Below are 25233 nucleotides of genomic sequence, written 5' to 3'. Positions count from 1 at the left end.
CAGATCCAGGCTGGGACCCCTTGGGGTTGGGGGGGACGGGGGGGGGGGGGACACTGGGTTGATGCTGAGCGGCTAATGCTAATACATTCACTGTGCTCCCTGGCGGCTCGGAGCTTACAGAGTGTGAGCGGCTCCGCACGGACCTGACTGCTGCTGCAACATGCAGACAACATTCATGAATGAATATATTACTATTATGAGTAATAACGTCTGTGCTGCACTCATTAGGCAAGGCTTAAATACACCGTAGGCTGCTGCACTCACCGGGATACCATCACAAAGGACGTGATGTGTTTTTGTGTCCCTATACAGTTGTACCAATGTGCTATAAGTACACCTTCTGATCGTCATGCCAAAAAGGAGGACAACTAGGGTTGCAGACCGTGCCTGGAAATGAGGAATCGTCCCTTATTTGGAAACCAAAGAGACTTTTTCGTAAAATGAATGCCTTACTTGATCATACTACAGCGTCACACAAAAGCATCAAAAGTAGCAGATCTGTAAGCTTGAAACGTGGCACGAAGCGACACGTTTCGAGCTTACAGATCTGCTACTTTTGCTATTTTAGAATTTGAATCCTGAAAAGTAACAGTTTTGGACATGTGAGGTTTTCCAACCGACAGAGACGATATACTATAATACAGAGCATCAAAGCATCAATTAGGGGGTGAAAATGTAGTAACAAAATAAGCCATTCCATTAATGTTTTAACAGGAAAAAGCAGCAGATTTAGTACAGTAGTTTCTTAACCACAACCGTTTATAAACGCAGAACCCCGCCAATTACTGCAGTCAATGCCATGTACACTACAGCATCTTATGGCGAGCTAGCCGTAGTAGACCGATGGAGCTGTTAAGCGGTGATTTCTCCCGCCTAATGAGGCGTCATTAGAGAGGGAAACATCTCCAGACGACTCCCCAGACACCTCCCCAGCAACCCTCCCATAGCAAACACCCCCGACAAGCCCCCGGCGTCTTTAAGTACCGATGGTACCGACGCTGACCTCATCCACTCGGCTTAGGGTATCGGGAGGTCAAGTTGTGCCTGTGATGAAAGGCAGGACCCTCCAATGATCTCTCTCTCTCTCTCTCTCTCTCTCTCTCTCTCTCTCTCTCTCTGATTAAAGTTCCCAGTCGTCACGACAGATCTCAGTCATTTGGATTCCACAGACGTCTTCAATGGAATCGTGTCGTGCACCGAAAATAGCTCTATATCTACAAGCTCACAACGCGTCTTCGCCGTGTTGTGAGCTCGTAGATATTATAGGCTATTTTCGGCTATTCGTTATTTTAAGATGAAGGAGTAATTGAAGTGTTCAAACTAGCAAAACATTAGATTAAAGAGCGTTTGAATTGGTCTAACTATACCTCTAATGAATGTGTAGAAAAGCTACATCTTCCATAAAACCCTAATTATCTTGGATATTTCATACAAGCAATGGTTAAAGCCTCAATCTGCCATTTCTTCAACTGGAATGTGGAGCATACTGTAGGTTGAGAAAAATATGAACAATACATCATAATTCTACATTTTGTGACTTGGCCTAACAAAAGCTTTCAGTCATGACATTTTATCTTGCTTTAAACCTCTCTCTCTCTCTCTCCCTCTCTCTCTCTCTCTCTCTCTCTCTCTCTCTCGATGCTATTATTGACCCAACGCAAGGTAGCCGTCTAGCCAGAGCTTTTTCTCTTTTTTTCCCCACGTTTGTTTGCTTGTTGCCAAGGTCCTGCGGGGGATGGAAGGATGGCTGACATTCTTCTGCACCCTGTCTTGACTTTTGGGTGACTTCAATTAAGGGAAGATATCTGTGAAGTGATAAGCAGAAGCGCTTAGCCACGGCCCGACCGCCGTCCGGGTGCTCTCGGCTTATAAACCCTAAAGGATCGATGCTTTGTCGCGTGACGGTGTCGCACGTTTCGAAACATTTCTGACCTACAAGTTCACATCGGGAGGTTTGTTCGTCTGCTGTTTTCGGGTGCATGATGGAGCATAAATTAGGCTTTACTCTCCGCTTGCCACTCGGTGAAAAGATTCATGCTGGAAATGGTAAATGGTGCATTTATATAGCGCTTTTATCCAAAGCGCTTTACATAGATTGTGCATTACATTCACCCATTCACACACACATGCATACACCAATGGCGGAGGAAACCATGCAAGGCACCAACCTGCTCATCGGGAGCAATTAGGGGTTCAGCGTCTTGCTCAAGGACACTTCGAAACTAACTCTGGGGGAGTTAGGAATAACTCCGTTATTAGGTGTTATAAAGGAATAACGCCTGGCTCATGCTTCATTGTGCATTGTGAGCTTGTAGATCTGCAATTTTGGCAAATAGAATCGGCGTACAAAAAAGCAGTCCAGAGACAACTCAGGTTCCAGTTTACTGAGTCTAGAGGGTTTAAGTGGTTCAAGGAGATTTCTTTAGTTTTTCTCACATTCCTTAGTGAATGAAGACTCCAAAATCAAAGAAACACATGAGGAGTTGAAGAAACTAGGGTGCCAACTTTAACAACAGCAAACGTGCTGTGTATTTCAAAAAGATCCATTATAAACTCCTACACAGCTTCTCCCAGTATGATCCTAGTGTCTTGGGGGTTCAACATGAGTTGTTGAACCCAAGACAGACACAGACACGAGTCAGCCAGACATGTGGTGATGCCCTCTTCCACCTGAGTTGCAGAGGAGGGGAGGGACAGACACAGTTGAGTGTCATCGGCATAGCAGTGATCAGATAGATTGCGAGCAGAGATGACAATGCCGAGAGATTTTAGTGTACAGAGAGAAAAGGAGGGGGCCAAGTACAGATCCCTGGGGGACCCCGGTTAGGAGGGTGCGGGGGGGTGAAAGCAAACCCTTCCAGGAAACCTGGTAGGTCCGGTCATTAGACAGTTTGACACAAGCATAGTAATACAAACACATGTACACACACATACATACACTATACTATGTGACAGCGTTTCATGTCTGTGTCCTGCTTGGCTGCAGGTTGCAGTTCCTCAATAGCTGTGAGCCCTCACCCCCCCCCCCCCCCCCCATGACAGGAGATGCTGTCATCGTGGCAATAACACACACACACACACACACACACACACACACACACACACACACACACACACACACACACACACACACACACACACACACACACACACACACACACACACACACACACACACACACACACACACACACACACAGTAAATCATACATGTCCACATAAGGGAGAGCATACAAGGACAGAAATATTACAGGTATACAGTTCAGGTTACATTCACAAAATCAAGGCACATGTCTTCATGATATCAATAAACATGTCACTCAGTGCTCTATGGGTATATAAGTAACAGCATCTCCGTCCATATGGTGGCAGAACTTTGCCAGCCTTTTTGGGCATCCACGTTGTTGAAACCCTCTATATATATGTCCTAGGCTGGAAAATATATAAACAAATGGAAAGCACCTAGCTCAATGTACTGTAGAAGTGGTTGGTCTTTAATGACTGCGGACACACACACGCACACACAAGCATGCCAGACAGAGTTGCATCTGTTTCTGCATCTGGCTGCAAACATGAGCCACAACTTGAGTGTTATGCAGCCAAATCTTGGCACAGACTATCGGAGTTCTACTTGAACCAATGCTATCAAAGCATCGTCCATGAGCTCCTCTGTGTCCCGCCTGCCTCTCTCTACCCCCGCCAGCCAGCGAGAGAGAGAGAGAGAGAGAGAGCGAGAGAGAGAGAGAGAAAGCCATGCCAAGTGCATGTTCTCCAAATGGGCCTTATTCAATGCCAATGGCCTCACATCCAAGTTGGCAGCTGGCCTGCTGAGGAACACAACGCAACCCAACACAACGAGGAAGCGATATGGCTCAACATCCTGACCCCACAAACATAACATCTCTGTTGGGGTGGAAACCTCATATGACCAAAACTATTACTTTTCAGGATGCAAATAAAAAGATAGCAAAATCAGCAGATCTGCAGCGATAACAACAGCAACGATAACAAGCCTGACAAACTGAACGGTTACAACGCTGGTTTAGGACCACAATAGAAACAAGCCCCCCCCGCCCCCTTTTCAGTGATTCCCCCAACCCTTAAACATGATCATCAGGTATTATGGATATACTAGGAGGAAGATTTCTTTTTTTAAAGTGTACAAAAAGTGTTAAAATTATGTTTTTATGTGGACACGCCTCCAGTTCATTAAGTATACCTGGTTCTCACCTTAGCACCTCCCACCTGAACCAGTCCCTCCGCCTCCTGTCCTAGTCCCTCCTCCTCCTCCTCCCATGCCCACACCTGTTGTGTTATGATAATGAGGGGGAGGGCATATTTCTACTGTGTCATTAAAGTGCATGTTTTTTATATTGGCACGTTTGACCCTCAAGGTTTCAGCCTCCAGGAAGAAACTCAAAATAGTCAGAGAAGAGACATTAAACACCATAAAAACACCACCAGGGGGCTTAAGGAAGTTCTTCTATCAACCTCATAGACACATGAAAGACAGAAAAAGTGCAAAAACGATGGCACCACCTCTTTAAGTATGGAGATAGGAGGTTTCCATAAGATCTGTGTATACACTTCCAACATCCCCCATCATCAACCACACAAGACAACCGCAACAACACCGGCTCTCAGAAGCATTAACATGGGAAACAGATAAACGGAGGAGAGCTGCGTTGTTGTTCCGAGTGCGGTGGTGGCGGCACTGCCAAGAAGAATCCCAACATCTCTGATAACATCAATCAGGCCACGTCGGGGGGGGGAAACAGCAAAGCAACGACATCATCATCAAACAGCAACCAACCAACCACCACCAGAAAAGAAAGAGAAAACATAAACGCACTGACCTCCAGGCTGTATTCCTCCACGGTCCTCTTGAGGGGGTCCACGATCTGCCAGCAAATGAGGATGCACAAGTCGATGAGCAGCATGCCGCCCACGATGATCAGCAGCTTCTGGTCCTTGATGATCTGTGGATGGGGGGGGAGGGAGGCAGACATTAAATGGATGAGAAGAAGAGAAACATGTTGCAGGAAAAGGGAATAGTGGCGGCTTTTTGATGTGGCACATTATCAACCAGCTACAGTATGGGGCTCAGGAGAATGCAAGAAGAGACCTGCTAGTGTTTCTATTCTGGAGCTAGTAGTGTATATTAACACATTAACATTTCTCTTCTATCATCTGTGGGGGGGGGGAAAATGTAACCGCGATCTCCCGTTCTTTAGTTTTCAGCAGTTGAATATGCTTGTTTTCACCAAAAACGCAATCTGGGAAAATAAATCAGAGATATAATTATTTTTATAAATCTGATAATGTTAGACCGGACAGGCTGGATTTTTTTTTAAGATCACGTGATTTCCTGTTGTATTCTTCTTCGGGAGTCCTAGGATCACTGACTGATTGCGAAAGAAAGTAAGACTACTTTCAACCTGGCGTCCCTTTTTCGGGGATATCTTTTCAAAATGTTCATAATTATTTCAAATGATCAAATCGGCTATTTATAGCGAATGTTTGCCCCCAGAATGCTGGGGTTCACCACAGCCGTCAGTTTCACCCGCAATGTCTAACCGAATCGTTCGGTTACAGTTTAGGCATTTATTACAATTTATCCAGAGTGACTTACAATAAGAAAGGTAAACACATACATACATCAAATGCAAAGAGACAGTGTAGTGCCTCAGTAAACTATGATGTCAGGTAAAACAAAGAACCTGTGTACGAGAATGCTACGGTGGTGCCGGCCAAATGTTTCTTTGATAGGAACGTCGCCTGAAAAACGTTGAAGACTCCTGGTCTAAACAATATTGCCGTGTGCAGAGAGAACAAATCAACCACCGGCTCCTGGATCAAATGGGATAAAAACATCAGATAAAAAGAACAACCAGGAGATCCGGGCACTCAGTGTAAAAGGAGGAACAGCCTTTATTAGTACAAGGCAAAAGCCAACATGTATCAATATAGCCGTGTGCTATAACCCTTGTGGAAGAAGCACAGAGCGCTAACACACACACACACACCTCCAGACACATGCCAATCCCTGTCAATCACTGAAGCCCCTCTCTCTTTTCTACGGTGAACTTTAGCGGGATGAAAGCCCTGTGGCCTGCATGTGATCTTTATTTATATCAGCGTTTGACTGTCCGCCCGGCCGGACGCACACATCAAGGGAAAGGTCAGCGAACAGGGGGCGGGGCCCTAGCTGATCGGACGATATATATTGTTGATGTCGGGCAGAAACCTCTTATCTCCATATTTTAATTGGCCAATTGCCTGCCCTATGTAATCCTGTGCGCTACTCTCCCTCTGCCAGCCTGGGGAGATCCCCGAACTGAGCTCATGCCTCCTTCAATGCATGAGGAGCTAGCAAGCCGCTGCTTATCCCCTGACAGGGGGGGGTTTCCCCCGGTAGGACGTAGCGCGGGGAAGGAACACGTTATTCCAACCAGTTCCTCCTCTCCCCTCCATCAGGCGCCCCGGCTGACCAGGGGGAGGCAGTATAGAGACCAGGATTACTGCATGTTCTTTGTGAGGGTACCTACCCTATAGGGGACACGGGGAGAACATGCAAACTCCACACAGAGAAGGCCCTTTCACCAACCCCACCTAGGGTATGGGCACTGATGACGTGGAGGAGAGAACACGCCCCCAGCGCCCACAGTGCCCCTCCTCAATTCACGCCCTACTTGATCATGCTACAGCGCCAAGCAAAGTCGCAGATCCACAAGCTCAAAACGCGGCTACTTTTTCTGTTTTTGAAAAAGTAACAGTTTTGGACGTAATATTATGTCCAAAACAGTTACCAGGCTTCCAGCCGAGCGAGACGATATCACATGGTCCATATGATGGTCTCTCTCTCTCTCTCCCTCTCTCCCTCCCTCTCTGTCCCTCCTCCCGGCAGCAGGCCGAGCGAGTGGCGGCTGGCCTCACCGTGAAATTCATGAGGGGATTGTGTTATTTTGATCTGCTGTTCTTTTGATGGCTTTGGCACCGGGCACATTGAGGCAAAGTGGGGGGAAGGGGGGTATCACTGTGCGCACGCACGCGCGCGCGCACACACACACACACACACACACGCGCACAGAGTGTAGAGAGAAAGACGAGAGAGGCAAGAGAGTGAGAGTAGAGAGAGACAGAGAGTGAGTGAGTGAGTGAGTGAGTGAGAGAGAGAGAGAGAGAGAGAGAGAGAGACAGAGAAACAGAGAGACAGAGAGACAGAGAGCGACAGACAGACAGACAGACAGACAGACAGACAGACAGACAGACACAAAGAGACACGCTGGGTAGTTTCTAAACAAGCTCCATCATCCCATCAGAATGAGTTGCTGGTCTATGATCAACCTTGAGCTGCAGCGTCTGTCTTTTCTGTCTGGCAGAACTCACTGTCTGCCCTGTAGAAACCTTGTATGTTCAATGAGACCCTCACTGTCTGCTCTGTAGAAACCTTGTATGTTAAAAAAAAACTACTTTTCAGGAAATGGGGAAAAAAAGAAAACAAGAACCTGTGTTCCAATGGATTCAATGTCAGTTATTATTCAGTCAGAAGCTCTTGTTAATACTTTGCATTGTTTAAATATTTATAAAGCCCACACAGACACCACTTTCATCCTGGCATTCTTGTTTTGGGGGCATGTGAAATAATAGTGAGAATAGCCAATCTACCATTGGTGGAAGAAGTACTCAGAAATTCTACTTAGGTAAAAGTAGCAATACCACAATATAAAAATACTCTGTTACAAGTAAAAGGCCTGCATGTGTTCAAAATGTTCCTTGAGTAAAAGTACACATGTATTGGCATGAAAATATACTTAAAGTACCAAAAGTAAAAGTACTAAAATGTTTGAAAATAGCCTAAAATAGGGCTGAAGTTGTTAATGTATGTTTTATAATACAATCATCTATATCTACAAAGTAACTAGTAACTAAAGTTTTCAAATAATTGCAGTGGAGTAAAAGTACAATATTTGCCTCTGAGATGTAGTGGAGTAGAAGTAAAAGTATACTGAAAACTGGACATACTCCAGTAAAGTGAAAATACCTCAAAATGGTACTTAAGTACAGTACCTGTGTAAATGTACTTAGTTAGTTAGTTTACACCACTGCAATCTACGATGCGTTGTTGTGAGCTTGTAGATCGGCTTATTTTCGCTGCTTCAGTGTGACACTATAGTCTGTCACGCGACCGAGAGTAAAATATGCCATTCATAAAAAATGTAAAGATGAAACATGGAGATAAAAGGCGTTGGGTGGAAATCTTGTATGCTCATTTTTTTTATTATAAAAAAATATCATTGCTGTCGTCAGGCAGAAACCTCTTATCTCCATATTCTAACTGCATGTGTGTTTTTTTCGTATATCAACGGCCCTACTTGATTATACTACAGTGTCACACAAAAGCGGCAAAAGTAGCAGATCTACAAGCTTGAAACGCGACGCGAAGCGGCGCGTTTCAAGCTTGTAGATCTGCTACTTTTCATACTTTTCAATTTGAATCCTCAAAAGTAACAGCTTTCACCCGACAGAGACGATATACAGTATATATACATGGTGAAAACAGCCGATCTACAAGCTCACAACAGCTTGTAGATCTGCTATTTTCCCTAATTCTGTGCGGCACTATCGCATGATCAAGTAGGACCAAAAAAATCACACTCAGTGTGAAGTGGGCGGTGTGTGGTCTTCACAACATGACTCACTTAAAAAAAAAAAAATGTGTTTTTTTAAATCCATACTGCTATTCATAGGGCTGCACATGTGTCATGTGTTTCGCTAGCCAATCACAGTCCTGAATCTGCAAAGTCAGCCAATCACATTACAGCTAGTGGTGATGACACTAGCTGTAATGTGATTGGCTGACTTTGCAAAAGTATAGATTTGCATTGACTGTGGAAGGGTTAGCGTTGTAGACTGCGTTGTAGACTATTGGCCAATCACGGTGCAGGATTGGTCAGTGTCCAAACCTCACTTATAGGGGGCGGTTACACCGCCCCAAAAAAGGGAGATATGAGTTTTTTTTCTGCCCATCAACAGGGGGGGGGGGGGGGGGGGGGGGTATAATGATGTATGTGATGGTGTTGAAAAAAATATGATACCTCCATTGTCAAGGAGAAATTCCATCTGATTGATGGATCTAATGTGTTCTACGTTTGCCCAAAATGATGGCTGCAATTAGGATCTCATTTCAGCGCCCGGCGATGCCAGTCTGCTGCTCTGTTTGATTGAGGGAAATGACACATTATCCCCTTCAATCCGGGCGGGAACGCATCTGTGTCATTTTTGGATTTTAGCCTATAACCATTATTTTATACTTTGGGCTATTCAAAAACAGCAGATCTACAAGCTCATAGCGCGGCACCGAGTGCCGCGCTATGAGCTTGTAGATCTGCTATTTATTTTGAAAAATCTTGAACATTTTGGCAAATCTATGAATATATATATATTTTTAAAGGTAACGTTTTTGACTCGAATCTTTGCTTCTGGGGGGGGGGTTCCCTGGAACAAAATTTTCAGATGGGGGTTCGCGGCCAAATACATATAATGTTGGGGGTCCTTGACATGAAAAGGTTTGAGAACCACAGATGTAGCAATATAAATTTTTTTCAAGAAAACGTAGGATTTAGAAGACATTTGTAGAATGCGTTCCCGGTCTTAAAGGGTTATATAACCAACGATGATGGTTCCCAGGGCCAAAGCAACAAGCCTGCAGAATGAATGATAATTTATTCTATCACTGTGTTGAATGAATTAATCCATTAACACCGGGGGAAAGCATCTCGTGTCATTTTAAGATTTCTTTGGCTATTCAAAAATAGCACATATAGGCTACAAGGTCATAGCGCGGCACAGAGTGATCCAATTCTTTTTAAAAGAAATTGTGAAAATGTGTGCAAATCTATGATTTTTTTTTTTTTTACTGAAATCTTTGCTTCTGGGGGGTCCCTGGAAGAAAATATTTTGAGATGGGAGGGGGGGGGGGGACAAAATACATATCATTTTGGGTGGTCCTTGACATGAGAAAAGTTTGAGAACCACTGATATTATAGCAGTTCCATAAAAAAGTGTTAGGATTTAGAAGACATTTGTAGAATCCCCAGAGGCAAAGATTTTTTTAGTAAAAAATGCTCACTTTAAAAAACATAAACATTCAAAGATTTGCAAAAAATAAAAATAAGATAAAAAATATATGTATATATAGTAGATCTACAAGATCATAGCGCGGCACTTGGTGCCGTGCTATGAGCTTGTAGATCTGCTATTTTTGAATAGCCTTTAGTATAAGATAGTGGTTAAAGTGGTTAAAATCTAAAATGGCAGATGCATTCCCGGTCTTAATGGGTTAATACATTGGGAGGGAAAAAAGCAAGAAATAATTACTGATGCGAGAACGTGTGAACGGTCACTGAATGACTCATTTAATGGCCTCGTTTTTCCTCAATAATTAGTGGAGTGTAAAACGATTGTAATGAGGCTGTCTTGTTTTGTCTCTCATGTGGCTTGACTGTCGCACGCTTCTACAGGACCGGCTTGTTTACATCGAGGAAAGGTTGGTTCAGATCAGTGGTTCCTCAAAGTGGGGGTCCAGGGGCCCCGCAAGGGTTTCCAGTATATAATCGGAACCAAAGGGTCCTGTAAAGGCCCCCCCAACACTCAAAGGTGATGATGGGGACAGTTAAGTGGTGTAAAAAGTACTCACGTTTTTTACCTAAGTAAAAGTATCAATACTGCAATATAGAAATAAGTAAAAGTCTGGAATTCAAAATTGACTGAGTAAAAGTACAAAAGTATTGGTACTGTATCAAAATATACTTAAAAGTACAAAAGTAAAAGTACACATTATGCAGAATGTCCCATTTCACAAGTTTTCAAATAAAAAATATTTTGAAAATAGCAGCTCTACAAGCTCACAATGTGTCGCGATGCGACACACTGTGAACTTGTAGATCGGCTATTTTCAAATGGCCAAAATGTAAATCGGGCTGAAGTGGGTAATGTGTGTTTTGTAATAATTATACAAATCTACAAAGTAACTAATAACCAAAGTTTTCAAATAACTGCAGTGGCGTAAAAGTGCAATATTTGCCTCTGAGATGTAGTGGAGTAGAAGTAAAAACTATTGAAAATTAGAAATACTCCCTTAAAGTAAAAAAATACCTCAAAATTGCACTTAAGTTCAGTACTTGAGTAAATGCACTTAATTACTTTACTCCACAGAGACAGGGGCTGCCTACACTACAGCACAGCAGTGCTTCTGAACATTTACATGTCAGGGACCCCCAAATTGATAAAGATTTTCTGAATATTTCGAAAATAGCTTGTAAATAAAATATGATTAAAATAAGGGTTATAGCGAGCGTCTACACAAACACAATTGGCCCGTGTTCTGGGGAGGGAAGCCGGGGCGGGGAGGAGGGTGATACTGGTCATTGCACGTATTCCTATGGGCTGGGGAGGCACCTGTCAGCGGGGAGTGTCGGGCAGGAGGAGTAGGACGAAGGCTCTACGTCCTCCTGGTGGGGGCTCCTCACTGGCAGGTGAGTCAGTAGTGTTAGGGCGGTATGCGGTATGGGGTCTTTCACGTATATGAAAAGGGGGTAAAACGCCCGAAGGGCAGAGTTGTCTTCTAAAGAATAGAAGAAGATGGCTAAAGAATCGAGAAAGAAATAAGGGAAACAAAGTCAGACGACAAGAGGGAACACAATGTCACTTATACTGTATAAGGTGGTAAAAAATAGAAATAAAAATGAGGAAGTTGAGATAAACCTTTGCAGGGTAATATATATAGCAGCGAGATATAAGAACACAGTCTCCTGGGTAGGTGAGAGACGTCAAACTTAGAAGCAGATGTCAAACATGTACGTGTGTGTGTGTGTGTGTGTGTGTGTGTGTGTGTGTGTGTGTGTGTGTGTGTGTGTGTGTGTGTGTGTGTGTGTGTGTGTGTGTGTGTGTGTGTGTGTGTGTGTGTTTGTATTACTATACTTCTATACTTGTTTTATTGTTAAAAACAACATTTTTTAGAGATACGTTTACAATTAGAAAAACATTCAGGTCAGGATTAAACACTTAGGTGTCTTAGAGGTTAGGTTTAGGGATTGGAATTAGAGTTCAACATGATTTATATTTAGTTGCGCGCCAGTGTCATGCACCGAAAAACAGCTGATCTATAAGCCCACAACGCGTCGCAGCGCGACGCGTTGTGGGCTTGTAGATCTGCTTTTTTTCGGCTTTAGGCTTACGGTTAAAAATGGCAAATATTATTTTTAAATGGCATTCATAACATGGCTATCCTAAAGTGTTGATGTCCTCACAAGTATAGTAATACATTCATTTACGAAACAAACACAAAAAGTTATCATTGAGATAAGAAGTTTCTGCCCGACGATATAGCAACGATATACAAAAATGAGCAGCAGTTGACTGTAAATATATATATATATATATATAAATACAGTACATAAAGTCATAATGTGACACATCCTGCTGTGCCGTCAAGAAGACTGACATGTTGACAGGATTTAGGGCCTGTTTATCAGCCTGACTGCTGACAGAAGGAAACAGCTTCATACTGCTGGAATGGCCTTTGATACAGAGGTATAGCCCTTGCCTGGCTGTGGAAGCAGCAGCGCAGTGTTGATTTTGACAACAAATTTTGATTTAGTTTTAGTCATAGTCTTTTGAATAAAATTCCATTTCGTTTTTGTCATATTTTAGTCACCTGAAATGTGTTACTGTTAGTCTAGTTTTAGTCGACTCATACTGTTAGTCTAGTTTTAGTCGACTCATACTGTTAGTCTAGTTTTAGTCGACTCATACTGTTAGTCTAGTTTTAGTCGACTCATACTGTTAGTCTAGTTTTAGTCGACTCATACTGTTAGTCTAGTTTTAGTCGACAGTGGTGGCCTAAAGGTTAGAGGAGCGCCCTCGTTGCCGGAAGGTTGCCGGTTCGAATCCCCGGACCGGCAGGAAAAATCTGGGTGGGGAAGTGAATGTTCACCACTTCCCCAACACCACTGAAGTGCCCTTGAGCAAGGCACTGAACCCCAACTGCTCCAGTGGAGCTGCGTAGTGGCCAACAGTATAAGACTGTGGTTGTACTAGTCAGCTCCCAGGTTTTAATGTGTCTGTCTGTCTGTGTGTTTCTATGTGCAGGGCGTTGCTGAAAATGAGCACTTGTGCTCAGCTACTACCCTGGGTAAATAAAGAACAAAAAAAAAAAAAACAAAAAAAATAGTGTTAGTCTAGTTTTAGTCGACTCATACTGTTAGTCTAGTTTTAGTCGACTCATTATTGTCGACTAAATCTACAGTTGATTTAGTCGACTAAAATGTATTTTGGCGGTGCCTTGATGGCGTCGTTATGGCTGATTTTACACTTGGTTGGAAGCCTAAAATAGCCGATCTACAAGCACTAACATTTTAGTCTAGTTTTTATGTGTTGACGGCAGCGGTTCTCAAAGTGGGCTCTGGGGACCCACAAGTGGGCCGTAAAGGGCAAGAACACTTTGGTAGAGGTTTGGGTTGTATAGTTTATACCTTGTCATGATGTAACTCCCAAGGTGGACAAGAAATCTAAAAGAATTACTCCATTTATTAGAAATTGATGATGCAACATAGGCTCCTCATTGACTTACATTGTGAGGTGAAACAGCTCTCAAAGGCACTCTTTCAGCCCGTAAACAAAAACAAAGCTGATTATACCAATATAGAACATCACAACACACAGGGTTGTTGTTGTTTTTTTGTTTTTTTGTCAACTTCCTGTGGATTTTGCAATTTCTTCCAAGAAATACTACTTAGTGGGTATCATATCAGAATGTGACCGCCCCCAGACCCAGACTGTACCATTGATTATGGATGTGCGGTGCAGTTCGGGGGCGGCGGGTATCGAACCGTGTCTCGGTCGGCACTGCCCTGGAGTGATTCCTCCAGGCGAGACGGGAGACCATGTCAGGCAGACTGAGTAGTGTGTGTGTGTGTGCATGCGTGCGTCTCTCTGTGCATGTGTGTGTGTGTGTGTGTGTGTGTGTGTGTGTGTGTGTGTGTGTGTGTGTGTGTGTGTGTGTGTGTGTGTGTGTGTGCGTGTGTGCGCGTGTGTGTGTGTGTGTGTGTGTGTGTGTGTGTGTGTGTGTGTGTGTGTGTGGGGGGGGGGGGGGGGGGGGGGATGACTGACAGGCCCCCTGTGCTGACTTTGGCACCCGTCTCTTTAGGGAAGTGAAGGAGTGTGAGCGAGGCGCACCTCGCAGAGCGGAACCCTTTATCGAACCGCCACTGTGATTTACGCTCTGCCCGGCACGCCGCTTAACGTACTGGAGACAGAGGGGGAGGGGGAGGGGGAGGGGGAGGAGAGCACCTGCTTTCAATCAATGTGGAGCGTGCATTGTCTTGGTTTTCAAACTTATTCCCCCAAATTGCAAGTCTTGCAAATGGACTGCGTAAGAGGGTACATTTGGACAGTGGTGGAAAAAGTACTCAAATTCTTTACTCAAGTAAAAGTACCAATACTGCAATATAAACATACTCTGTTACAAGTAAAAGTCCAGAATTCAAAATTTACTTGAGTAAAAGTACAAAAGTATTGGCATCAAAATGTACTTAAAGTACCAAAAGTAAAAGTAATAAATATTTGAAAATAGCCGATCTACAAGCTCACAACGCGTCGCGATGCGACGCGCTGTGAGCTTGTAGATCTGCTATTTTCAAATAGCCTAGGTATAAAATAGGGCTAAAGTGGTTAATGTATGTTTTATAATGTAATAATTTACATCTGCCAAGTAACTAGTAACTTAAGTTTTCAACTAATTGTAGTGGAGTAAAAGTACAATATTTGCCTCTGAGATGTAGTGGAGTAGAAGTAAAAGTATTGGAAATTGGAAATACTCAAGTAAAGTGCAAATACCTCAAAATTGTACTTAAGTACAGTACTTAAGTAAATGTACATTACTTTACATCACTGAGAGGGTACATTTGGATGAATGTATCCTTGCGAGGTCCAATTTGCACCCTCTTTTTTTGGAACCAATTTTTTCACCCAGTGCCAATGCCCCTAAGCTGTAATCCTGGGCGCTACTCTTTTAGATTAGGTTATTATTGTTGGTATTTTCGGACAGACAACCCTGTTTTGTTTTTTAATTTAAATTTGTATTGTTAATATAAATGTTGTTCTCTAAGTCTGTGTTTTTGTTAACCAATATTGATTATGTTGTACTGCATTTTATGATTTGTATTGTGATGATTTTGCCTGGACCCCAGGAAGAATAGTCTCCACTAAGGTGTAGACTAATGGGGATCCTTAATAAACAAATAAACAAACAAACAAACAAACTCTCCCTCTGCCAGCCTGGAGAGAGCGCCGAAACTGAGCTCATGCTTCATTCAATGCATGAGGAGGAGTGAGCAAGCCGCTTCTTATCACCTCCTGACCTCGGTAGGATGTAGCGTAGTGGAAGGAACACGTTATTCCAACCGGTTCCTTTCCCCTCCATCAGGCTGACCAATTTGCCTGAATGTTGCTACTACTTCCCCGGAAACATTTGTTTAGTCTCCGCTCAGATGGAAGGGAGTGGGGGGGGCCCCGTGGAGGTCCAGGGGAGGGAGGGCGGCGGCGGGTAGGGAACGGCGCAGAGATAATTGGGCTGCGGAGTGTGTGGTATAAGCACCGCTATGGCAGGTTCACCAGAGCTAGAAGGATTTGTTTGCATCAAACAGGGGGGAAAAAAGGGGGGGGATTTGGAACAGAATATAGAAGAAGGAAAAGGGCAGAGGCCAGTGTGTCGAGCGGTGTCGTACGTCCCGACCTCCAGTGATGGAAAAAGTGCTCACATTTGTTACTTCAGTAAAAGTATCAGTATTGCAACTCTGTTACAAGTAAAAGTACCGGAATTAAACATTTACTTGAGTAAAGGTACAAAAGTATTGGTATCAAAATGAACTAAAAGTAGAAAGTTCTCATTACGCAGAAAGTCCCATTTCTCAATACGTTTTCAAATGTATACAAATCTTTAGAAAATAGACAATCTACAAGCTCACAATGCGTCGCGATGCGACTCATTGTGAGCTTGTAGATTGGCTATTTTCAAATGGTCGAAATGTATATAGGGAGTGGGTATCTCTCTCTCTCTCTTGAATTCTACAGTTGTTTTGCCACGGAATGTAGTTTTAAGATTTATTTTAGGCTTGAATGTTGTTGTAAATTAACTTCAAATCTGTGGCTGATTTGTGCACCGAACGCCTAAAAGAAGCCTTATTGCGGCCGGTCCTTTTTAAATTCGTTGTGGGTATATTTATTGGACATCTATAGTCTCAGCTAATTCTGGGGAGATAAAACTGCCTCTGAATAATGTTTGATTTGTGTTTATGCGAGTCGTATTTTACGCAGTGCACCACTGTGTAAAAATGAGAAATGGTGTTCTGGGAGTCCGTAATAGAGTTATTAAAAACCTATGTTGCTATATCAGTGGTGCTCAAACTTTTTCATGACAAGGACCCCCAAAATGTAGCAGTATTTGGCCGTGGACCCCCATCTGAAAATGTTTTATTCCAGAGCCCCCCCCCCCTGCCCCAGAAGAAAATATTTGAGTTTTTTAAAAAAACGATTTTTCAAATGGTTTAAGGTTACACAGATGCGTTCCCGGGGTTTTAATGGCATTTAAATACAACAAGGCCAAGTGCAAAAAATACGACACAGGGAACCTGCACGGTTCTAGTTTACATAAGCAGGTTGGGTCAGACCTGTTATATTTGTGTCTGTTCCCGGGAAGTTAATTCTGGAAACGGGGCTACGGGGCGCCGGGCCGGGCCGGGCCTGGTGAGTGATTGAGCATCTTGTTAACCCACTTGAGCACCGTTTCATCCAGAAATAATAATACTGCATCAAATACTGGATGTATGTATGCATCCACCAACCAACCAGCATCTGTTCAGGCTCATGATATATAGTCGTTGTCGGGGACGGAAAACCTCTTATCTCCATATTTAAAATATTTGTGTTTTTCTTCGTAAATTAACGCCCTACTTGATCATACTAGAACGTCACTCGAAAGTAGCAGATCTGGCCCGGATGGTTGGCGTAACCGTCTGGGCACCTAGGCTGGTAATCCAGCCTGACAGCGTTGTCGCGGGTTCGACTACCGATCCCGACGACCTTTGCTGCATGTCACCCCCCCCCCATCTCTCTCCCCATTTCCTGTCCTGTCAAATAAATGCCTAAAAGCCCAAAAATAAATCATGAAAAAATAAAAAGGTAGCAGACCTGCAAGCTCGAAACGTGGCGCGAAAACAACGCGTTTGGAGCTTGTAGATTTGTTACTTTTGCCGCTTTTGAATTTGAATCCTGAAAAGCAACAGTTTTGGACAGTTTTGAGGTTTCCACCCGACAGAGACGATATATGTAATGAGGGAAGACTTTGAGGTTGTGTAAGTGAGCATGTTTTGTGAGGTCACTTGTGGCCTTTTGACCTCTGGCCACCTAATACTTCTAATCAGTTCATCCTTGAGTCCAGATGGACGTTTGCGCCAAATGTCATGAGATTCCCTCTAAAGCGTTCCTGGGGATGTTTACCGTCATGAGGTCGGGAAAATACATGAGGTCAGAGTGGCCTCAATCTGGGATCCCATAGTCCAAAAAAAAGGGAAAAAACTGCGCCCTCTGCTGTTCGGGGGAACTTCCAATAGAATGGACGGACACAAGGACGGACGGACGGACGGGATACATAATGCCTTCAAGCCAAGGCTGTCGCCGGCAGAGACATGAAAATAGCAGGGGAAACAGCTGGTCTTCTACAAGCTCTCAATGCACAGCATCACATTCATTTTGCTATGCTTGTGGGAACTTTTGACTCACACGAGTATAGTAATACACGCACGCAGACACACACACACACACACACACACACACACACACACACACACACACACACACACACACACACACACACACACACACACACACACACACACACACACACACACACACACACACACACACACACACACACACACACCAACACACACACACGTAGAGTATTAGGGCTTTCAAAAGTAATGCGCGGGGCTTCCTGGATAAGAAGCATCTGTCATGGACTCGAGGAGCCTATACATGCAGACCTCAACGCAGTCACGGAGACATAATCTGTCCATATTAATGAATAGAAACAAATGAATTATTTACAGTAGCTTTGCTCGTCAAGACTCTTCCAGGCTGCTGCGGTGCATGTGGGGACAGATGCTGCAGTCTGCAGGGACCACACAGCACAGCCATATGTTTTAGAATCCATAAAACCTGGCCATTCTGCTGCTTGGTTTTAAACATTTGTTGTTATTGTCAAAGTGATTCTGTCCTGGGGTACTCAGAAAACATATGGACACAAAAGAAGGCAGAGACAACAATTCAGATTTCAAACTACTTTTAAGCAGTGGTGTAAAAGTAACTATGTACATTTACTCAAGTACCGTACTTAAGTAACATTTTCACGTATTACTTCTACTCCACTACATCTTAGAGGCAACTATTGTACTTTTGCTCCACAACAATTATCTGAAAACTTTAGTTACTAGTTACTTTGCAGATATAAATTATTACATTATAAAACATACATAAACCACTTTAGCCCTATTTTATACCTATCTACAAGCTCACGTGTCATGATGTGAATTCTGGACTTTTACTTCTACATACTTCTACTTAATTAAAACATTTGAGTACTTTTTCCACCACTGTATTTTATCACCCTACTTTATCGACAAGCTATTTTCGAAATATTCAGAAAATCACTATGAATTTGGGGGTCCCTGATACGTATACATGTTCAGAAGCGCTGCTGTACTAGTGCAGGCAGCCCCTCTCTGCTGGTCCCAGGTGTGTGAGAGCTTTGACATGAGGCTGCAGCCACACAACGCTCCTTTTTAGGAACAAACATTTCAAACTGCCCCATTTTCTTCTTTTGACAGTGGCGCGCGCGTGTGTGTGTGTGTGTGTGTGTGTGTGTGTGTGTGTGTGTGTGTGTGTGTGTGTGTGTGTGTGTGTGTGTGTGTGTGTGTGTGTGCGTGTGCGTGTGTGCGTGCGTGTGTGAGTAAGAATACAAAGAGGCTCCATTCAGAAACATAAACAGAACAGCATCCAAAGAACACTTAAGTCCATATTGTACCTTGATCCCGTGTGCTCATGCACGTTGAATAAACCAATAACCACTTAAACCGTCTAGAAGTTAGTAAACTTGACGTTATAGTTGGCTTGGCTCTATACTTGGACTGCTTCTCTACACCGTATCTCTTCACCAAAAACGGCCACATCTACAAGCTCACAACGCGTTGCAACGTGACGCGTTGTGAGCTTGTAGATTAGCTATTTTTTACTTAAGTAAAAGTCGGAAGGTTTCCATTTAACACGTTTTCAAATGTTCAAAATGTATAATACTCTTTTGAAAATAGCAGATCTACAAGCTCACAATGTGTCGCATCGCGACACATTGTGAGCTTGTAGATCGGCTATTTTCAAATGGCCAAAATGTATATAGGGCTGAAGTGGTTACTGTATGTTCTGTAATAATAATCAAAATCTACAAAGTAACTAGTAAAGTTGTCAAGTAATTGTAGTGGAGAAAAAGTATAATATTTGCCTCTGAGATGCGGTGGAGTAGAAGTAAAGGTATAGACAATTGGAAATACTCCAGTAAAGTAAAAGTACCTCAAAACTGTACTTAAGTACAGTACTTGAGTAAATGTACTTAGTTACTTTACACCACTGCTACACCAGAGTGCTGTGCTGTGCTGCTGGCACAACCAAACTACTTTGGCACAGCTCGTGCAGAAGGTGCAAACATCACACTCCGCTCACACTTGAACGACTTGTGAAAACAAGTGGATTGTCATCACGGTGGCGGATTATCACATTATTAATGCAAACAAAATTACTCTCCCAGCCGAGAACCAATACAAATGTTTACCAATGATACTAACAGTGGTGGGGGAAACGTGCTCAACCCCAGTATGTGAGTCAAAGTATAGATACTCCTATAGTCATATAATACTCCACTACAAGTCCAAGTTGCTCTGTTAAATACACACTTGAGTTCTGCAATGTTCACTATATGTGACAAGAGCTTAAGTTGTTTGTCTTTGAAATGAAATGGAGTGAAAGTCTCCAAAAATGCAAATACTCAAGTACATACAGTATATATTTTTTTTTAAAGTACAGTACTCCAGTAAATGTATTGTGTTACTGTCCACCACTGGTCACTTATTAAGGCTCTGTTCAATTTAGTGTATAGCAGAGTCTTTCCAGTGAGCCAGAATGCACGATAGCAGCACCCTGACTTCAACACAACCTTAACTAGTATCACTGGAAATAGCTGTGAAGGAAGCAACACTAACACAACTACATATGATGATACAGTATGTACATATACTGTATGTCTGCTGTGAAAAGGGCATACGGGAATTTTACTTGTAACTCCCTACCCTCCACGAAAGGGCACCTCTCTGCAATTTGCAACTAGACCTAGACCTAGCCTTCTAGCTTGCCAAAATAAATGACCCCCCCCCAACCACTGTTTTTCTGTAAATATGCATTTACTGCTCCTAGTATTGATGATCTCTTGTATAGTATTGTATGTCTTTATATGTCTTGATGAATTGAATACATGGACACCACAATGGAAACAGGCCCTCAGGGCTTTTTCTTTTAGCATTATTAACTGTACCTTTGCACTTTTTTTTGGGCTAAGTGTTAACACATCGGGTGCCAAACACGGTTCCAACGTGTTTTCACAGAGTAGCGCTTTGGTGCCGAACACGGTTCAGACCGTGTTATCAGTCTTTTTTTTTTTTTTTTCACAAGGGGCGACTAGCGCAGCTCTGGAATCACCCTTGAACACTCTAAGAAGTAAGGGACAGACGGATCACTGTGGCAAAAAAATCTGGCTCCCATCCGCTTCCATTCTATCTCCTTGCTAAAAACCTCTGTATCTCCTTAACTTTTTACAGTGGGCAAAACGTGTCATTCTCGATGCGCGATTGCTCCGCAACGGTGACTCGCGTGAGACATGTTGTTGTTCCAGGCGTTAGCCAGGACCATCCATCGTCGTCCATGCACGCATTGTTTACGAGCCGTTGCAAACGGTGAGATTTCTGGCACTCAACGTAAACTGTTTTAACACATTGGGTGCCAAAACCGTATATATATTTCTTTTCAATTACAACTGTTTAGTGCCAAAACCGTATAGGCCTATATACTGTTTTTGAAAAAAAAAATCCAACAGGAGATATCATTTTTCGAAGATTTCGACTCCCATCCACTTCCTGGTTAACTTATGACTTCAAAAGCCTGTATCTCGGCTCCTGTGTACTTTTTTTTTACAATGTATTTTTGACTATTTTTGACTATTTTCAACTGGCTGCAACTATGGAACGGTTTTCCGAATGTTTTTAATTTTTTCCCCCCGATTGTACGAGACCTCTATATAATGAATGGATGCTTTTTTTACATGGATTTGCTCGTCGTGGATTCTAGAGCTTTAAACAGTAAAGCGCAGTCAATGGGGAGAATGCTGGCACCCAAGGTAAGTTGTTATGAAAAAATGCTGGCACCCCATGTGTTAATAAACCTCTGGCACCCATTGTGTTAATAAAGTATTCAATCAATCAAAAACACTGTGCATTTTTATATATTGGTACTATTACTTAAAGAATGTCTTCGCCACTGATGGAGTGGCTCCTGTTGACAGCTGGGTTAGCGACACGCCGCGATTCCGCTCGTGTTCAAAACGATGTAGAATTACACACAATGAACTCACCGGAGGAGAGCAAGGAAAATAAATTACCCAAAACAGGTCTCTGGAGCCGTGACGCCTTGAATAGCTGCAGCGGATACCCCGTCGTGTGGGCGCCACAACCTCATAATGTGTGTGCTTTACCGCTATCAAGCCATTTAGCTTTATTATGCTAATAAAAAGCCAGGAAAAGCAGGCATCAAAAAAAGGCCAGCTCTGGGGGAAGCAAAGATGTTACTGTTGTACTGCACTCAAAAGAGCACAAAATCATTAACCCATTAAGACCAGGAACTCATCTGTAACATTTTAAGATTTCTTTGGGTATACAAAAATAGCAGATCTACAAGCTCATAGCACGGCACCGAGTGCCGCGCTATGAGCTTGTAGATCTGCAATTTTTTTGTGGAAAATGTGTGCAAATCTTTGAATATATATATATTTTTTAAAGCAAACTTTTAACTAAAATCTTTGCGTCTGGAGATTCTACAAAATGTCTTTTGAATCCTAAAAGTTGAAAAAAAAAAATGCAGCTATAATATCAGTGGTTCTCAAACTTTTTTTCATGTAAAGGCCCCCTAAAATCGTATGTATTAGGCCACAGACCCCCATCTCAAAATACGTTGTTCCAGGGACCCACAGAAGCACAGATCGGAGTTAAAAATGTTCGCTTTAAAACATATATATATATATATATATATATATATATATATATATATATATATATATATATATATATATATATTCAAAGACTTGCACACATTTTCCACGATTTTTCAACAAATTGCAGATCTACAAGCTCATAGCGCAACACTCGGTACCGCGCTATGAGCTTGTATATCTGCTATTTTTTGAATAGCCAAAGAAATCTTAAAATTACACAAGATGCGTTCCCGGCCTTAATGGATTAATAGGGACACGATGTGCCTTTAAGTTTGTGCCTGTCGCTGACAGATGTACGTGCTGTAATAATACAAAGGTTTATTGGCGGTTAAAGCTAGGCACAGTGTTACATTGCCGTCTGAGGGTCGTAATGGCCAATTATGTGTGTGCTGGCTTCTCTCTGTTCCGCCTCAGTGCTACTCGCTTCATCGCGAGTCGACGCTTCACTGCGCCCGCGTGCGCACACACACAAACACAAAGGCACACACACACACACACACACACACACACACACACACACACACACACACACACACACACACACACACACACACACACACACACACACACACACACACACACACACACACACACACACACACACACACACACACACACACACACACACAAACACACGCGCGCGCGCGCACACATATGATTTCGTTTTTTTTGTTAACTGGTTAATACGTTTGGATGCTACGGCTGTTTTCAAGGTTGTGTTCACCATATTGACAGGGCTTCCACGTGTGTCACTATATCGTCGGTTGTCGGGCAGATCAACCTCCTATCTCTGTATTATAATTCGTTTTTTCGTAAATTAGTCCCGCCCAAGGAAATGACGTTGATGCTTTACAAATCTGTTAACATTCTCCGTGAATAAAACGAGTGTTGTGATTGGTCAAAAATATTGTTTCCGGGGGAAACGGAAATCCTGTCCACTCAGGACTTCCTAGACACTCGCTGCTTTAGGTCGTGACCAGGCTCTTCTTTTCGCAGATGAGTGAGGCTGGGACCGAGGTTACCACTAGGGAGGGAGTCCAGAGCACAGCCAGGAAGGGAAAGAGGCGCACCCTGAACCTACATAAGACTCACTGCAGCGTGACAGCAGAGCCAACAATGTGGCAGAGCTCAAGACGCTCAAGACAAAAGCAGCATAGCTAGGCCTTCTTACCTTCTTCTTCATCTTGACGTTCTTGAAGATGGCGTGCACCCGCCAGGTCTTAGCGAACATGGCGCCGAACGCCGTGGTGTAGCCCACGATCAGGATCCACGTCCGCACCTGCAAGAGAAAGGGGGGGGGGGGGTTAATGTATGTTTTGTAATAATAATCAAAATCTGCAAAGTAACTCGTAACTAATGTTTTCTAATAATTGTAGTGTAGTAAAAGTACAATATTTGCCTCTGAGATGTAATGGAGTAGAAGTAAAAGTATTGAAAAATGGAAACACTCCAGTAAAGTAAAAAAGTCCTCAAATTTGTACTCGGGTACAGTCAGTACTTGAGTAAATGTACTAGAGTTACTTTCCACCACTGACTGTAAGCCTGTGTTTTTTACTCTGCATAGTGCAGGATATTGTCAGGTGTATATATACAGCACTATTGTTCATTATTGATGGTGCTTCTGGCGACTGATTTCCCCAGAGGGATCAATACATATTGTACACTGCTGGTCGATTTTAGTTCGATTTTACTTTCATGTGTGGGAGCATATAAATGACAAATAAATGAACCCTCAACCTTAAAGGTCTGTCTGTCTGTCTGTCTGTCTGTCTGTCTGTCTGTCTGTCTGTCTGTCTGTCTGTCTGTCTGTCTGCGCCGGATCGAGGATGACATATTGATTAGGATCCTGCTTTATTTATTCATGAAATTCTTTTGAAATATTTTTTAATTGCATATTTAATGTAATTGAAATTCATGTAGAACATTTGAAGGAAAAAACGATATTTACTCACAACCACACAACCCATCATTTTTTTTCCCGTAATAAAAACCAGAAGAGTAACCTATTTGCTTTACTCCTTTTACTCTTATAATGTTAATGTAGTAGCTGTGCCAATCAACCCTCACCACACATCTCTGTGTTGATTTCCACTGCCAATGCCAGTAGGCTGTTGCCACCATACTGGTGACTTCCTCTTCCTCAGAGGCAGTGGTGGAACAAGTACTCAAATCTCTTACTCTTACGAGTAAAAGTCCAAAGAATGTCCATTTTCACAAGTTTCAAATGTATACAAATCTTTTGAACTTTTTTTCAAATGGCTAAAATGTATATAGGGCTGAAGTGGTTACTGTATGTTTTGTAATACTAATCAAAATCTACAAAGTAACTAGTAACTAAAGCTGTCAAATAGTTATGTAATGGAGTATAAGTAAATAAAATTGTAAATACTCCCGTAAAGTAAAAATACCTCAAAACTGTACTTAAGTACAGTACTTGAGTAAATGTACTTAGTCACTTTACACCACTGCTAACGAGTACCTCATGAGAGAAGAGAAGAGAAGAGAAGAGAAGAGAAGAGAAGAGAAGAGAAGAGAAGAGAAGAGAAGAGAAGAGAAGAGGCCAGCCCAGTTCAGAAGAGGACACATGCCGTTATAGAGAGCTGTGCCATGAATTGTGAAATATTAATCACACATCTTCAAAAACGGTCAAAGATTAATCCTCTCTCTCATTTGTAATCCGCCTTTCTCTGCAAGCTTGTAAATTGGCTATTTCTGGGCAAAGCGTGTGACACGACGGGGACAATAAATGAGGTTTTTAGTCGTGCATTGTTTTCTGAGCCGTGGAGAGGAGAAGGAACACTGGACCGT

General features: G+C 42.8%; 1 protein-coding gene across 1 annotated transcript in view; it reads right to left on the bottom strand.

Moving 5' to 3' along the window:
• The window catches only part of gabbr2 (gamma-aminobutyric acid (GABA) B receptor, 2), a gene marked incomplete at both ends in the record, with an annotated part of 378941 nt that overhangs the window by 99413 nt on the left and 254295 nt on the right, over positions 1–25233 (bottom strand). The window contains 2 exons of the mRNA XM_084080499.1: positions 4856–4978; positions 23597–23704. Coding sequence (XP_083936625.1) covers positions 4856–4978; positions 23597–23704 — 231 coding nt within the window. The remainder of the gene's footprint in view (positions 1–4855; positions 4979–23596; positions 23705–25233) is intronic.

This window comes from Gymnoscopelus microlampas, assembly GCF_963454915.1.
Source record: "Gymnoscopelus microlampas genome assembly, chromosome: 15".
Lineage (NCBI taxonomy): Eukaryota > Metazoa > Chordata > Actinopteri > Myctophiformes > Myctophidae > Gymnoscopelus > Gymnoscopelus microlampas.
Note: the sequence above shows the minus strand (reverse complement) of the source record. Positions and strands in the feature narration are given on the sequence as shown.